General features: G+C 31.4%; 1 protein-coding gene across 3 annotated transcripts in view; it reads left to right on the top strand.

Annotated features, from left to right (window-relative positions):
* The window catches only part of Cad96Ca (tyrosine kinase receptor Cad96Ca), a 97600-nt gene that overhangs the window by 42545 nt on the left and 36541 nt on the right, over positions 1-18514 (top strand). For all 3 annotated transcript variants that reach the window (XM_068774986.1, XM_068774987.1, XM_068774985.1), the window contains exon 2: positions 11547-11786. In XM_068774986.1, the coding sequence (XP_068631087.1) occupies positions 11738-11786 (49 nt within the window). In that variant the 5' untranslated portion in view covers positions 11547-11737. The remainder of the gene's footprint in view (positions 1-11546; positions 11787-18514) is intronic.

Raw genomic sequence — 18514 nt, 5'->3', positions numbered from 1 at the left:
GATATTGGATTTGTCCGTACCGATTTACGCTGACGGGTTACATTATTTGGTGTTTGGATAAACGTGACTACATTGACATAGGTCTTTCCAGAAATTTCTATTTACTTGTTATTTATATCAATTGTAAAAATAAAGTAATGCGTAAATAGTATTAAATCTTAGTAAAAGATCAAAGCATAAGTGTTATTATGACATGAATAGAAAAAAATACATGAATGTAAAGATTGTTAAAAATTAATTAACATTGATCCGTTATCGGAGATACAAAGAAATATTTTCAACATGACATATCATGTTTCTTTGGTAATTGATAAAATACTTTTAAACTTTACATGGTATTCTTTATAATGTATAAATCATTAGGTGACCCTACAGACGATTTCCTCTTTAATCTAAAAAAATCAATTCTAAGATTGATTAATAAAAAAAATCTTTTTTCCTGAAGCTAATACAAATCACGAATAACCAAACCAAAACGCTTAACGATGTCTTTAAATTCTAATCCAAGCAGTAATATAAATATTACTTTTTTTCAATGTCTCCTAGAAAGTTTTAGGAATAGTATGTAAAAAAAAGGTTAAATCATTCATCGTTCAAGTTATGACGTGACAAAAATAACCGTTCATTTTTATGCAACGTTTTACAGTTCGTGCACAAATTTTAAAGGTACTATAAAAGGAATTACAGCTTGATTTTTTGACATTTCAGAAACGAAGATTATACAGAAAATCAAAGGTTATCTTTAGGTAGAAAAATTGCATGTAAACTAAGGATCAACATTGCTCTAAACAGAAGATATTGAAAGATTTAGAGACTTTATCAAAGACTTTAAATATATGACATTACATTGTGTCTAAACATAACTTAATATTATTATCAGCAGTGTTTAAATATTTTTTTTTAATCTAAACATATTGTAAAATTTACTGATAACGTATTTTCAAAGACACTTCTGAATTAAATTAACCAGAAAACACAACAGTGTTTATAGGGCTGAGAATTCGAAGAATCCATAAGTAAAAAAGAAAATAGATTACTGTCTAACATTGACTGTTTTATATAAAGAAAATTATTGAGTTTTGATTTTGGCATTTATCTGATGGTTCTGTTTATAACAAAGAGAATGTTACATTAATTAGATACCTTTGGCTCAGTGATCTTATTGCCTGTCCGTAACAACACAAAAGCTTTCATTTAAAATACAAAGGCTCGTGTACAATGAATGGAGTATCCATTTATTAACCATCGAATTACGAGGAAATTATTTTACTATTTTGAATGGCGATTTTATAGTCATTGTTTTGTTATTTGTTTTGAAAATTTGTCTGTGAAACCTTAGCTAAATAAAATAATTAAAATAATATAATAAGTAAAATAAAATAAAATAATATTTTTTTTTATTTATTTCACTTTAAATAAAGGCAAAGGCACGGAAGCTAATGTCTGTGGAACATAGATCTTAAAAAAAATTACAAAAGTTTATTAAACAAAAACATGTAAACAAAATTATATTAATGTTGCTCTGATATTGACTACAGGAGATTATGACGTTGTTCTCATGATGTATATAAGTAATCAGAGTCAACGATCGTAAGTTTAAGAAGATTTATAAAAAACCGCAGAAAAAGAATTGTCTTGGGAAGTCATTCAATACATATAGTATTTTGATGCGATGTTTGAAAGAGTCAAACCACAACTCGACTCGTTACTGAAGTTGATCATTAAAATAAATAATGAAACATTAATTAATGAAGATGTAACAAGCTTTTAATCAATTTAATCATTCACACACTTTTTATGAACGTAAATTCGAATTAATTGAAATTTTAAGAAGAATTTTTCCTAAAAAGAACTTTCCTTTTTGATGACTTCCAACTCTGGGGGATAAAAAAAATAATTTACTGTACATATTTTTTAATAAAACAATCGATTTTTTTGATTTCTTTATATTTAAAATATTCAATAATAATAAGAATATTCTTTGCACGTAAGTGTAATGTATGCATAAAGATACAGAATTCGAAAAAAGGTAAAGGTATAACACAATGAACTGAAGTAAAAATGAATTACCTCAACTTCTAAATGTCTACAATTAACAATAAAACTAATCAAAGCACAACAATGAAAGACTTACAATCTATGCACATCTCGTTATTCTAGGTTATCATTTTAAAAAAGTTTAATCAAACGCAACTTTACTTGCTACGACGATGCAATGTTAAGCATGTATGTACCCACTATGCAGCAAGCTTTTTGCACCCGCATTTATGTTAGTAATAAATTGTTTTTGCTTGAAATTATTACACTTAACTGTTTTACTATCATGCTCTCTCAGTTTATAGGAGAAATAAACTCACCGATCCGTTAATTTCCGACGAAGATGGCGTATTATTGCAAAGTATCCAGTATGATGTAAGGTAATTTTTCTAATAAGACACATTGAACTTATTAAACACAAGAATTAGAAATATTACTTACACAAGCCAATTGTATATATATTTATTTATATATTCATCTATTTATTCACTGTTTTTACAACTTGTAATAAGCTGTAATATCCGAGCGGTAGCTCAGCGGTAAGGAATGAGAATTGTTATCGTAGGTCGTTGGTTCAATTTTCAGGATACATTCTTATGTAAAGCACACCTTGTGAATAATTATATAGGGTTGCCACTGCTCATTAAACGTAAAAGTTTTCAGAGGATGAGCAGCAACATCTTCTGCGTACCATAATACCGTACTGCGATCGCTAAACGTTATATTCAGGCGTTACTTGGCGGAGGTCCATCCTAAGTAAGAAAAGCACCAATGTGCAAAGGTAGCTATATATGGGTCTTTTTCTTACTATTGTATATCCCCAAAAGATATTTTTGGAAAAGGCCTATGCTTTGTAGTGGGCGTCGAAGAGCTGAAACGAAAATGAATATTTGCTTTATAATAGTGACTAAACTAGTGATTCCAAAAGTGGTCATGATTTCCCAAAGGTGCGTATAAACGAAAACTGTTTTTGAGGGTCTAAAATTCTTCCTTTATTAACTCAAGGTACTGTGTAAGTTGTATTACGTATACCGTCTTGTATAAGAATGACTAATGTGTTAGTAGGGTGTTTCGTTGTTGTACTTTTAACTTTACTTTAAAGTATATATATATATATATATATATATATATATATATATATATATATATATAATATATATATATATAAACAGAATATGAAATTCTTATTCATATATGAAATGCAATTATTACTGACAGTGAAATTAATTAAAGTTGTAAAAATTAACATCATGACAAAATTGACATTATCATTTCGTGTGTGTTTTGTCCAGCAATTTCATTTTGTTTTAAACTAGTTTTATTTGTAAAACTAGTTTAAAACAAAATGAAATTGCTGGAACGCAGCGTAAACGCTCCGTCACACATCAAACGCGGCCCGAATACTTCGCGTGGCAACGTAAAAAAAAAAAGAAAAATTAAACGCGCAAATTTATACCCGGCGTAAGGCAGACGTTAGCGTTAGAGCGCGGACGGTTTGCGGTAAACCTCCAACTTTCACGGCTCGCTACGCGGTTGTCGACTTCAAACGTATTCTTCTCGTAACGACGCTAAGGTCGTTATAAACTAGGACTCGGTGAGAAAGTGGAAGAAGTTAATTTATAGCAGCTCTGTTACGTACAAAACCTCAAAGTGACGTGAATCGTTCGATGCACCGTTATTACTCTTTTACCGTTCTTACTGATACCGGCCCCCTTGTTTTAAACGGAGGTAAGTCTCGAAAATCACGTAGATACAACTACTGGTCCATCCATCAACTAAATCAGACCACAAAACTGAATTTCACTGACTAAAACAGCAAATATTTAGACATCAGCAGATTTTGATTCAACCATCTGATGACCAAGTCGAGATTTCATCTAGAAGGCCCTTGATTCGATCATTCAATAGAATGTCTGTCTTAGCATTCTAAGAGCCTCTAAATAAGGTAAAATCAAAGTAAATACTGTCGGACTTCGAAGCATGTTAGTCCATCTAAGCTAATCTAAGTTAGCCACTGATAAATCTGATAAGATCTTCATTACTTAATCCATTGTTAACAGCTTAAGTAAGTCCATTGTTCAGTAGAACTAAAATCAATACTTGACTCAGACTATGTCTAGTTTAATAGTGTCAGTTGAATTACGAAAACGAAAAGTCGCTAAGTTTATTAGATTTTTTATGATATTATATTAGGGTGAATGCAGTTCGCTTCCGAGTGGCCCTTTTGAAGATCTTTGAAGAAGGCAGTGTTCAGCAATCAGTCTTATGAATAAAATGGTGATGGTTTAAAAGATGAGATAATTCTTATTAACAAATGTCGCTTGGACGAGGAGCGTGTATTCAACCGCGGTGCAAGAATCTGATTAGTCGAGAATGAGAACGTATTTGAAATTAAGACAAATTGCGCCGAGGTCTTTATAGATTAACTTTTAAGGTAAAACAAACATTGCAACAGTCCTAACTATTGCTTCCGGCCATAGTATTATAACTTTTTTAAAAGGTTTAGACTAAGTACCTTCAATGCCATTTCAAATCCAGGTAAAACCAATGGTAAAGGGCCAAATAGAGATACGAAAAAAATGTTTATAATAAGATATCTTTTAAGTCATACTGATCAACATTAATATTACCAGTTGTCCGGTATTTGGCACGCTGAGAGTAGAATATCAGTCGTGGTTGCAAGAAAGGATCAATGCGTATACGCATTGATCTTTTCCATTTCCATTGCCGTGCTGATGGACAGCCAAGGTAGACCTTCCTAGAGTAGTGCAGGAAAGTTATGGAAGTATAAAGTGAAACAAATAGGCTTAGTATAACAAAAACATAGGAACAAATTGTTATACATTAGAAAACATGTGATCGAACTGTAATAAAGTATTAAGAAGTAAATAAACACAATTTAAAATGTATGAATTCTATAATTAAGCAAAAGAAATAAAGAAGAACCAAATAAACAAAATGTCTTACTTGTAGTTATTTCTTGCGAGAAGGCGACATAAGTGAGGCAAGGTTTGAAAGGAATACAAAGAATGTAATGGAATGCAAGGAATTGTGACAAACAAAAGAGTAATGAATGGATGACATTATGACGGAATGAAAAAAATAGTAAGGAAATAAGAAAATTTAGTAAATTAATTATTATTGTATCTGTTATACCTATGTACCTAGGACAGAGGCAGTACAAGAGGCCCCAATAGCAGACACCATATAAAAACCTCAAAATTATCTTGTCATAATAAAGTCTCAATACTTTCATTACTTTGAAGTATTCGTCTTTTGATAAATAGTATACTCTAGACAATACGGTGGATACCCGGTATTTTGAAATTCGAAATTGCGAAGCATCTTTCAACCATAATGAGACATAATAATACATTCTATCAAGCGCGTAATTTTACGCTATAGAGACCTTCAAAGAGAAATTCTCTATTACTTATAAATACATCTGTATTCACATAGTCTCTATAAAAAGGACTTATCGGTGTTATGATATTTCTTTATTAAGTTTTATTCCGGTTATTGTATTTCTGGAACTTCTTCTGCCCTTTTATGGAGAGAGACAGAGTTGTGAGGGACTCCTATCAATTAAAACTGTACTAAGAACGCACTGTAGTCTCTAATTCTGAACTATGGAAAATAGAGAAAAATAACATCGCTAGATTTTTCTGATGTACTATAAGAGGATAATCGGAATAGTAATAAAAAGTAAAAAAAAACCTAAGTCAATAAAGCGCGATAAAAATTGTGAATGAACTGTAAAAACAACAAACTTTAAAAACTGAAATGAAAATTGTGATATAGAAATGTAAAATAGTAAAGGATAATAAAATAATGAAGATAAAATAAAACTTAAATAAAAATAAAAATTATAAAACAAAGATATAATTATAAATTAAGAATGGGTACAATATTATGGAGGGAAGGTGAAGGAAGAGAGGTGATGATAGGTTACAAGGTAAAAAGAATTGGAAAAAAATGAGAAAGACAACATAGTAATGAATGAAATATGTTAAGGACACAAGAGGAGCGTGGTAATAACCAAAAAACTTTATGAAAAGTTTATAGTAAATAATGTCCCTGCTTACATATGACAGAGGAGCAGGGAAGGTCCCCGGGGGCCTTTTACAAAAACCGTTTTCCGAGGAGAGCCCAACCGTAAGTGTTTAAACCTGTTAGTTGGACTACATAGGTTCATTATCCAACTTAGAATGAAGTCTATAAGAAGTTATCTGAAACTTTATACGCACGCACCTTTCTTTTTAAATCGTAAGTTAACTAGCGCATGACTGCGAATACAAATGATATTAAGTTATCTACTTAGTTAAAATACACTAACCTATTTAATCATATTTGGAAAATATACACGCAAGCAAACTATTCATTACCTTCGATGTATACAATAAAAACGACGAAGCGTACGTTCCGTCCGCAAGGAATGCCCATAACAAAGAGATGTATGTTCGTCGCGTAATTTGAATTTTTTAGCTTGTTACAACTAATTTATAGATTCTCTATTGATGTGTTTGAAATGGTACATTTTTCCTGTCAAATATGCAATCGAGTTACAGACATATTATTCAGTAAATGTATTTTTAAATTTTATATTTAGTTAGTAATTTCGAATATGTTTAAAAGTAGAGCTTGATACATATCAATGGAATTAATGTAAATAAGCGTAGAAAATTATGATACATTGAATAGGAAAAAGGTTAACTTGTTTGAGTTTGTTGAGGCTGTTTACAAATCTGATCGCATTTGGGACACTCTTTGCATTAATTTATAGGATATCATTATGGAGAAACGTAATTTGATTCTAATTTTAATCACTTTCGCACGAATGATCACCATAAATAATCATCAGGGGATACGAATAGGAATGAATGAATACTTGAAGTATTAAAATACAAAAAAAAACATGCTCCTCGAACAATAGTCTACTTCGATGTCCCTCCATGGTAAAGACTTATCTCACTAATCCTTTGCAATGTATTCTTCCCTGGAACGCGCTCCCTCTCAACATTAGAATGATCAGAAATCGTTGCTCTTGAGAGCTCTTGTTTAACAAGCTGATATCACGATAGCTGAATTTTATTATATTTATATAAATAGTAAATGTAGATATATAAATTTATAAATATTATGGTTTATTTGTAATAATTATATTTTGTAGTAGCCATTTTATTTATGTAAGGTGTTTTCACTTTTACACTTTATTTTCGTGTTTTATAATATCAACTAATTTCACTTACCTTTATTTATTTAACTCTGCACCGTCTAAACGGTTGACTGACAGAGTATGCATTCGGTAATATTCTCGCCGGTATACGAAAAATGTTTAAAATGTATTTTAAATGACATACAAGCGTTGTAGCCTCTAGTGCGTATAACATGGCGTAGGCTTAAGATTCTGGAATGATCACGAATCGGCAAGCGCAGCATTAGACATCCACTCACAAGGTAGATAAACCACGGTCTTAGATCGCCGGAAGGAGATGGGTATTGGTTGGTTCCGACCAGTCCAACTAGAAATTCATGCGCCTAAAGCCTATGTCAGTGGATGTCATACATTTCTTGATAATATTATTGCCACTTCAGAACACACGTTTATATTAAAATTGAGTTTACATCAAAAGAAACTTTCGAAAGTCATGATAAATTAAATCCATTGCTCAGTTTCAAATTAACTGTAAATAATGTCGATGAAATTCTTCAAATATTTAAGTGTAATTAAGTATCAGTTTTTTTTTAATAAAACTATGCGTTTCGCTTCATTATTCAAAAAAAAAATATCGACTTCGATCGAAACATAATAACCTACTTAAAAGAATTTAATGAATGTAGCAAACTAGGTTTTCACTCCACACTTACTACAATTTACTCTTTCATTAAATTGTTCACATTCTCCGACGAAAACTAATTGCTTTAATACTTTATAAGGGTTCAGATTCTTTATTGTGCACTCAACGACAAAAAATAACACATTGATGAGAGTTTAGTTTAGCTCGGTAGAAGTTTTCTTCCATTTGATGTTATGACATAAAAACAATATGATAATGCAAGTAGTGCGTAAAATACAATAAGTATAGAAACTATATGTGGAATCGAAGAGTGTCGACGAGCAATGAAAAAATATGGCACATTCATGTCTCCCACTTTAATATAATAAACAAAGTAAAAAATACAGATACCGCACCCTATCATCGTATTTCTCTTTTGACAATCACGTAAGTCGTGGTCATCTGCCATTGCTACTAATTATTGCCTCAACGAGTACAAGTTCATTTATCGTTTTATATAAAAGATTTCCACTTATCTACTGACCTATCAACGGTAAAGAACTACAAAGTTTGTCAAATCTCAATCTGGTAAAAAAAAATATATTGCGAAGTCGTCAGCGAAGAACAAATTTAACGATTTTCCGTCCGTACACAGGGTTGAGGAGGCGTTCATTAAACTCCCGAAGTAGACGGTGGGCAATTAGTCTTAAATAAACGCCGTATAAAAATATAAAATAAAACTTGAGCACAAAGTAAAGAGATACTTGAATTCAATGAGCTCAAAACAATCTTCGAATCGTCCGAACGAAATAAATTCAGAACTGTTTGATTTCTTCAAACTCAATTTGAACATTATTTTAGTCTGTTTTCTGTTAGAACAGTAACATATTTTATAATTGTTACGTGCAGTTCTCACGGATTTCATAATAATCACACACTGGCGCTTGGTTGCTGAAACCCGAAGAAAAGAAAAAATAAGGGTATTAATCACATAACCTTCTCCTCCTCGCAGAGTGTATCTCATGCTTATCCAGAAGATATTCCCCAGAAACAAAGATAAAAGGCGCAGGCGGTAATAAGTTACTCGCTTCACTCAGGGAAACCTAAGCGCCTCGCGCATGCGATGACAGTAATTTAGATCCAAATTAAACAGCTTCGCAGTCAGATCACACGTCGCTCTCGTTGGCAAGTACGGTTTCTAACATACTCGGAATACCGTCGATGTGTTGTAGAAGTTTCTTCTGCCAGTTATGTCAACGATAACACTCTGTGTCATGGTTGTTTAATTAACTTTATAATTGCAATCGATAGAATCGAATTTCAGCTTTATATTATACTGTAATAGGAATGATAACGCGATTTGGGTGATAAACTAAGGCGAGGTTTACCCTCGGGAGTTCTTGTTCCTACGAATAGCCCTCTTTACTGATCTTAGAGCTTGGGGGCCTTTTTATTCGATATAATAAGTAACGCGGCAGAAGCTGTCGAGCGTAAATACCTATAGGAAATTAGGCTAAACGCCTATAGAGCTTTTAGATTGGAAGTGCCATTATATCTTAAATCTGGTTAAGTTGTGAATGGACAAATGAAACCATTTATTTCTAAATCTTTAATAAAATACATTTAAAGTATTTTTAGTGTTTCATTTTTGTTAGTTGATGGTATTTTTTTCATTTGGACTTCTCCTTTTGTGTAAACCTTCACTAGTATTTCATGCATCCATATCTTTTGCCTTGTTCAACCAGTCCCTTTCTGCGATTTCTGAAATATCATCTTTCTATATTATGTGTAGCCGATCAACTTTTCTTTTGCCAATTGGACTTTTATCTGTATCAAACGCTATATTTTCAACCCATCGCCACTGTAATCTTGAATGAGAGAGTTTTAAACTTCGGTAATGCATCTTATGTTTAGACGTCTGATTTTCTGACTTCGTCTTATCCCGAGTTTATCTGTTACTTTATCTGAGTTTAACTCTATAAGTAAAAGTCCATGTTTGGCTACCATGGAGTAGACTAGATACTACACACGTATAGAATATCATATTTTTCACATTTAAGCTGTATATTTCTCTTAAGATTTGTTTCACTGTTCCGAACTTCCTCCACGCTATGTTACATATATGCCTTTTCATCTCATTGTCATTATAGGTTTTTGTGAATGATATTTGTTTTTCCAAGTATATGTATTGATTTACATGGTAAAGTTGTAAATGCCGATCTGTAAATAGCAGCATAGCATAGCACAAACGTCACGTTGTGATAAGAAAAAGATTCAGTTAGTATTTTAATTGTAACTATAGCTCGCACAATAATTCATCATATTTCTTATAGCTCTAAGGCAGTATAAATCTAAAACAGGATCTCTATGACAAAAAGCCGGCGGCAATAGCAAGTCGCTTTGCAAGCTTAAAATTGCTTTTAAAGGTTCAAATGCTTCTGGCATTTCCTTTCTGTAGTCGTAGGAAATTGCTTATCAACACGTGCAACTTTGTAAGATTCAAATTTTAAAATCCGCGCTTTCTAAATTATTGTTGGATATATTTTTGTAATATAATAAAGTAAATAGGATTTTTGTCATAAACAGTATTCATTTACCATTTTAGTACTAAAATAAATAAGTAAGTAGAAGTAAAGAGATATCTCGGTTACCTGCTTAATAAGTTCTTATAAAAAAACACAATTAATTTTTTTTTCAATTCAGAAATAATTTTTAGTAAACTGATATCGAAAAATCTCGTCAAATATTTTTACCTTGAAGTTTATTAACTTTATTTTCTTTAAAGACTACTCTCTTTAAACGCGATGCTTCCCTATAAGACGTTTATACCTTTAAGTAGAGATATAATATTGTTTAAGTTAACGACGAATAGAGGAAAGAATTTATCTATAATGTTTTATTTGATGTTATAGCTAGAAGTCTATTTTAGACAAGAACCCTAGAATGTACAATATTCGTCTGAGAGTTAATATAACTCTTTTAACGGCATTTTTATATATAAACGCAAGGGACCCATAGTTGTAGCAATTTAATAATGTTTTTATCTTTTGATATCTAAGGGTACGAGGACTTCAGAAGGACCTTTTAGACGTTAGACGTCATCTTTTTCTGTGTTAGTTTTTGATTTTAGTCAGTGTACAATTTGAACTACTTATGTCTTTGATTCTACGAATTTTATAACTTTTTGGATACAGTATTTAATTACAATCAGGCATCATACAATTACGCCATCATACGATAAACAGAAACTATCAGAAACCCCACCATGTTAATGACAGATTTAAGGTTACAATTAGGTACCAATGACGCTAGTGTTATATTTTGCAGTGTTAAATCTATCCGATGAATATATTTAAAATGATTATTTATAGTAATTATGTATTGATTATTTCCCAGAAGTTCCTTATTACGAAATATTCTTTGTTAAATAATATTATTGAATTATTAAACTATGAAGAAGTGTGAAGGCTTATTATGAAATCATGTATAACTTTTTTACCTTTATTTATAGTATTTATTCCTTCTTATATTATAAGTTTATTGGGCTCAAATGGCGTGTGTTTTTTATACGTATCCTTTCTTTTCCAATTTATCCTTTTACATGTTAATATTGTTGGGCGTTGGGCATGAAGGCGTGTTAATGATAATTATAGAGTCGTCAATAGCTCTTATTAAATTAATGGTTGATTATGTCGAGTATTTTTCGTAATTGAGATTTCTTTTTTGTTCCAGATAAGCACCTTTACCGCCATCTAGTGATAGTGTTGTGTGGGTGTTTACAAGTCAAGTGTTAATTGAGAGGATACAGTTACGAATGTGTTAGTAAAGTGATACTACACTGTGTACAGTCACCTCCATACAAATGAAGCGACGGAGGCCGCGCAACATCCCATTATCTACCGGAGTACAGTAAGCCCCGTACAATGTTGGCGCAAATAATCGGGGTTTTGTTCTTAGGATGTGCAAGCCATGGTGAGTGGTTAATTTTAATATATCTCAGATATCTCTATATGCATTAAGTTGAAACTATCTTACTAATTCATGTTACTATTGATAACTTATGGCACTGAAATGTGATCCCCCTACTTCGGGTCACCTATGCAAGCTTACAGTCGAACAATTAGCCACATAGAGGGCTATGATCAGGATTTCCCCGCAAAATCGATTCAGGGATAAGGAGATCTGTAGACGATCAAAAATAATTGCCCAATGAATTGGCAAGTTAGAGTGGCAGTGGCCAGACCACATAGCACTCAGAACAGACGTTCGCTCAGGTCCAAAGGTTCTAAAGCGGAGACCACGGACTGGCAAGTGTAATGTAGAACGTCCACCCAAGGTAAACACACGACCTTGTTAAGGTCCTAAGAAGACAAATGGATGATAATGAAGATATCTACAAGTGTGAAAATGTCTTATGAAGTTGTTTATCGTAATCAAATTAAATGTGCCTTGTGCGTTTTTCATTGATTTTCTCATGTTAACTATACAAAGTTTACCAAAATTTTCCTATGAAATCATTTTCATAAAGCCTAGAGGTTTAATTAAAATAAACTTTAAAATTTAAATTGAATAAATGTCTCACAGATTCCAAAAAACCATGTAGCGTGGCCGCCATTTTTGGCTCTATTAGCGATATATTTTTAAATAAATCGGAACCAAGAATAACAAATTGAAGTCCGATGACTCACACTTAATTCTTTGCAAAGATTCCTAAAGTTAAAAATAAAGGTAACCGGAAAAAGGTCACATTTTTGTTATAGCTTCATCATCAAAAATCGATCTGCCGATTCCTGTCAATGCTAAAAATACTTGTAATATCAGATCTACAATAATATAAGATTAGTATAAAATTATCTATTCACCTTTATTTTATGCACCTTCTTTTTGTATCATCTTTACCAAAAATCTCAAAATTTTCCAATAACTCCCGTTATGCTTTCAACCAGCTCCTTAATGAGATCGATCCACTTTGTAGGTGGACGTTCTATGATTCGGCGACTGATCACTGCTACTTTTGTGCCTTTTACTAATTCGATCTCATTAATGTTTCATATTATGGGTGTTCATTCAAAAACTAACTCCCCATGATTTTAAATATTTAATCCCATTTCAATACGAGGGTAAGCATTGATTATAGTTTGCAAAAAAGTTCCGGTATTTGACAGGAGTCAAAAGAAAACCTTTTGGTTTTTGCTGGTAAGAGATCGGCATTATTATCTAAAGAAATACCTTAAGGATTTATTCACGAGAGAAAAACAAAGGATTAAAATAAAACAAATTGTCCGATAAAAAGAAGCAATCAAAAGACTACTTAAAGCTTCTTTGCTTTGCGTCAAGAACTGGTTGACCTTCAGCTGTGATGATTGCGTTGAATTTAAAAGTTTGTCTTCATTTGCTTAAATCATACTTATAATCAAGTTACTATATGTTTGGTTAATCTAAACGAATCCGTTTGTCGTATTTACCAGTATCTCGGGGAATCCCACTGTGAAATCTGTGTGTATTTTAAAAAACAAAGCTCTTAAAGTATTGACGTCAATACCTAAAAGCTTTGTTGAATAATTTTATTTTCATCTCCAATTCACTATCAGCCAGGCTAGATTCATAAATATTCTAGGCATTTCCAACAGTTATTACAAGTAATATAAGCATTAATAATGATATTATTGCTGAATATAATAATGATAGTGGAACGTTTATGCAAATATACTTATATTTGAATCACTTTTGCGTGCCTGCCGAGTTAATGTCGGCTAAAAATGGATTTTACGAATTTCTATCCACAAAAGTGTTAAGAGGGCGTTCAATACGTTTGTTGAGCGGAGTTAGGGGGGGGGGGGGTGAAATAGTTATAGGTGTAGTATAAATATAGTAATTATGTAACAAAATAAATATGCAATTACTATTTACTTTATTTTTTAATGAAAACTTTATTTTTCTACAGGTAGCTATGCTGGGAAAACACAACAGAAATAATAAATTTACCGCTATATAAATTTTCTATAATTTCACATAATTCTACTATTAATTACCATCATAGGTTTAAACTATTAAACGTCTCTTGTTTATGGCGACTCTTGTTTGTTAAAGACACATGGCCGAAACGTGATTGAATATTTTAGAAATTTGTCATATTTAGATAATAATGGAAAACTTTGAGATCTTAATCGATATGGTTATATCCAACTTGGCAGACGATTGTTGTATTGTTGATAACATTATAGTAATGAACTTTTATAAATTTACATTTAATGTGAAAAGTTGGTAAAGTCGTTCAAGATATGTTGTTAGACTTTGTTATTCCACAGCCTTACAAATTTATTATTAATATTTGACACTAATAATTATACGATACAGAAGGCTTAGTAATTAACTAGTTTGAGGCAAAGAAATATAAGCGTAGGTCTAACAATTACATTTTAACTTTAAGTTCAAGAAGAAAAAGAAAATTGCTGCACATACACGAGGGTGAAATATATATTGAGGTCAATGACCACTGGATCACTTTTGGTTAAGTAGTGATGTTACACCCTATTCATGCAGATTAAAAATATAAATATTTACAATATGCTATGCTGTTGGTGTGTTTAAATAAAATAAATAAATTTTAATTACCAAATAGAAAGTCTAGTGTATTCTATAATCGTACATTTGCATGGACATATATTTGTTTTATGTGCGAAGTGCCCATTAAAACTTGTGATTTGTTACATGACAGTTATTGCAGATAAAATATAAATTTAAGCCGTAATTAACAACACAGTTTAAAATATACCTTACTTCTCTGAAAATTAGGTTAATTTTTAAATACACTTTTCGAAAGTTATAATGAAAGGAGCATTCATGAACTATTTTTTCCAGCGTCTTTAAGAAGTGAAGTGTAATTTTTGTTTGATCAATCTCTCTTTCCAGCCCATACACGCCTTCTGCAAGGCTTGGGTCTCCCCCAAAGATATCTATGGGGATATACCATAATCGCCACGCTTGGTAAGCGGTTTGGCAGATCGCAATGTGGTATTATGGTACGCAGAATACACTGCTCTGCCTATCCTCTGGAAACTGGTTTTTGAGCAGTGACAATTCTATATAATTAATGCACAAAGTGTAAATTATAAAAGATTGTATCTCGGGAATCTAACCCGCGACCTACGATCGCAAGTCAGTCTTCTAGCGTTAGGCTACCACCACTGCTCATCAATCACAGCTAGATCTGACGCTGTCAACATTTATAATAAATTAATTGTTTGAAGATACTCAAATCATACACTACATATTTTTCTTTATATTATTATTAAAATACAGCCACGTAAAAATATTCTTTTACATAAAATGTCGAAATAAATAAGTTAAATCAATATAAAGACCTTTAAGAATAGATAAGGTCATACATCTCGTTAACACGATTGAAAAATGATAACAAAACGTATTAATTATTTCAAAGAATTTCAAATTATGTATAATAATTTTCAATACGTTAGTGTTAGGTAGTGTCCAACGCCCTAGCTTATGATTTCTCGAGTTTTGCCACCTAACCTAATGCCGCCGAAAATCCCGATATGTAAATGCTAACAGTGCAACAGTCACCATCTGACACCAAAAATAAACAAACATTATATTCAAATTAAAATTTATGTCTGTCCGTTTGTCAGGAAACGTTATTTACAAAAAAAATATTATAATTAATTTTGATAAGTCAATCAATAAATAAACAATAAAGTTTTTGACAGTCGACAATTTATTATTAATATTATTAAATAATCATGTGATATTTATGCGTCGTGTCGTAGTCTCATTTGTGCAAATTCTGTTTTGTTCTGTGAATAAATTATACAGCTTTTTTCTGTCAAAATTACGTGTTACATGATTATATGTCACTTTGAAATACACAATTGTAAATTATATATTTAATTATATCCGTCACAAGTGTTTTGGCTAATTTATATAAATTTAAACTTATAAATATAAAAATCAAAGCGTTATATTTTTAGAGCAAATTAACATGTACATTTGTGAAAACGAATTAGTTGGCTTTTATCAACTGAATGACATAAATTAGAGTTAATAAAATGTATTTGGTACAGTAAGCACATAAAGTATATTGGTATCTTTGATTTCTAAATTACATCTTTCAAGATTTCTCGACCCCTCTGTGTGCGCGGTCGATTCAGTATTAGAATCCTTCCGAAGCATTAGACGATCTTAGAAAGTACTAGGGTATGAGGATTGTGCAGAGAGTCTAGCCTAGCGAACCCGTACGCGTATTCAAAAACGTATGTGTGCGTATACGTGTGATACTCATGTTTCTATGATCCCTATGTCCGTTTTGCTCTAACGTTTTAATAGGCGCTATATTAGAAAGAGACAGCGTGCAAATACATACATATCTATGAGCTAGTATTGATGCATGTTAAAGAGGTTCCTTAAGAAAAACTCGTATTTTATGTCCTTGTCTGACATATGATGCTGACGTGTGTGTAATAAGGATGACATATACAGAATTCGATATGGCTGAACGTATGATACTAAGGAAACAAAATAACGAGGAGGTGTTTTAATTGTCACACATGTAACTGGATCGCATGAAATAAAAAAACTATTTGAGGTATAGGAAGTAGTTTAGCTATAGAGACGAAGATTTTTCCAAGAGGAACTATTTTTTTGATGAAACATACTATAAGTAATTATTACTGGCACATGAAAAATATATTTTCAAAATGCGTTGCAAAATTTCAAAGAAAATTAATTCAGATTTACCACGACACTTTATGAAATATGTTCTCTTATAAATTAGTTTTAAGTACCGCCTATTAAGTTATAAGTAACCTTTCAAAATGCCTCGCCCGGATGCTAACTCGGCGTTTCCGAGTGGCTTCCTCATAGAGCTTTAAGCTCCCATTCATAATTACTTAGCAAACGCATGTACAACTTTTTATAATATAATGTGATAAATATATACATTTTTTTATATTTATTACAAATTCGAATACAATAAAGCACATTTATTTATAAAGTATTAACGTTTGATATTTCATATAATCAAGCGGAAAATTTCGTAATGATCCGGAATACCATGTGATATTTCTTAAAATAATAAATTCAATCATCGTCTTAATTTTTATGTAATATAATTAATGCAATACCATTTTTTAACTATGTGTTTAACAATAAATTATAACTTTCATTGGACATGCTATAACTTGATTGATACTTTAAAGGGCTTCATTCATTTTGATTTATTTTCACTTTTTTTTTTAATACATCGAAGAAGTGTTTCATATAAAGCGCGAAGAAACTTGAAAAAATTGAGGAAATATAATATAATGGCTAATGCAACTACGCATTAGTTTCACGCGCTGTAAGTTTACAAATCTTTAACTTATATGGAAGTAATGATTTGTACTTGATTATTGGAAATAGTTATATTGTATTTACACCTTATTATTGGCCAAGATTACTAAGATATCCAACATAATAATAGCAAAGTAATTGTTATACATTGATTATTGCAAAAGAACAAGTTGTACAACAAAATTACATAAATTGTTGTTTCAGCTCACAGAAGCCTGCTGAAAGATATAGGGACTCTCTCAAAGATTTCTGTGGGAGGATATACCGTAATTGCCACGTTTGGCAGGCGAGGTGGTGTTTCCAGTGTGGTATTTTCGTATGTCCCCTACGTACGCTACTGCTGTCTCCCTGGTAACTCTGTTTGTGCGCAATGGCAATCTTATATATAAATAATGAAAAAAGTGTTTTATTACATAATAATTTATCCCGGAAATTTCGAATCCCCGAATTACTATCGTAAGTCTCAGTTCTCTACTTCTCGAAAGCTGTATCGGTCAGTATTTATAGATCGCAAAATAATTTTTTTTACTTCACATTTAATAAATGAATCAATCTGAAATAACTTACATTTTTTTTTCTATTTCAATAATACTGGCCAAATACATTCCGGCAATGTTAAGTCTAGCGGTGCAGATAGTATATTAATAATAATAACCGCTTCAGCAAGCAATATCGAGATAAGCTTTGTGGACTGAAAATCTATGAGAGAACAATTTAGAATGTTACCGGGATTATCGGAAAGTTAAACAACATCAGTTATTAATAAAGTTCTAAAGGAAACAATTATATTAAATTTTAATACAGTAAATGATCTACACAGGAGTTAATAACTTAGCGTTAAGTAAATTATTTAATAAGCAGTATTGTAAAATATTTATTTATTCTACTATCTTAGTAGACTTAATAAAATTCCATTATGATTGAAATATGAAACAACTTCGCCGTGTTTAATTTATATCTGTATGAACTCTTTATGTCCAGTTTCGACAAACTAGGGCAACAGAAAGTAAAAGGTACGTTTCTACTGAAAGCCTTCAATTTAAACCTTCCGCAGAATATGTGATTCAACCGACAGAAAATTCGTATTTTAATTACACCAAATTATTAACACCTGTTACTTTATATGAAATATCTCAGACTTAATTAGCAGAGATAAGAGAAAATATAATTATGCTATTTCGTGTTATTATTTCTGTTTAAGGGGAAACTCACGTCAAACTTTTGTGATAATTACAACCTTCATATAATTCTAAATACATGGAAGAGTATTCTACACCATTAATGGTTAAGCAAATTTTAAAAGCAGATTTAAGCTTTTTAAAACGTAGGAAAACAAACAGTTTTGCTTAAAA

The sequence above is a fragment of the Battus philenor genome, unplaced genomic scaffold (genome assembly GCF_028537555.1).
Source record: "Battus philenor isolate CCGP_79_NKW_IND1 unplaced genomic scaffold, ilBatPhil1.0.hap1 SCAF_8, whole genome shotgun sequence".
Lineage (NCBI taxonomy): Eukaryota > Metazoa > Arthropoda > Insecta > Lepidoptera > Papilionidae > Battus > Battus philenor.
Note: the sequence above shows the minus strand (reverse complement) of the source record. Positions and strands in the feature narration are given on the sequence as shown.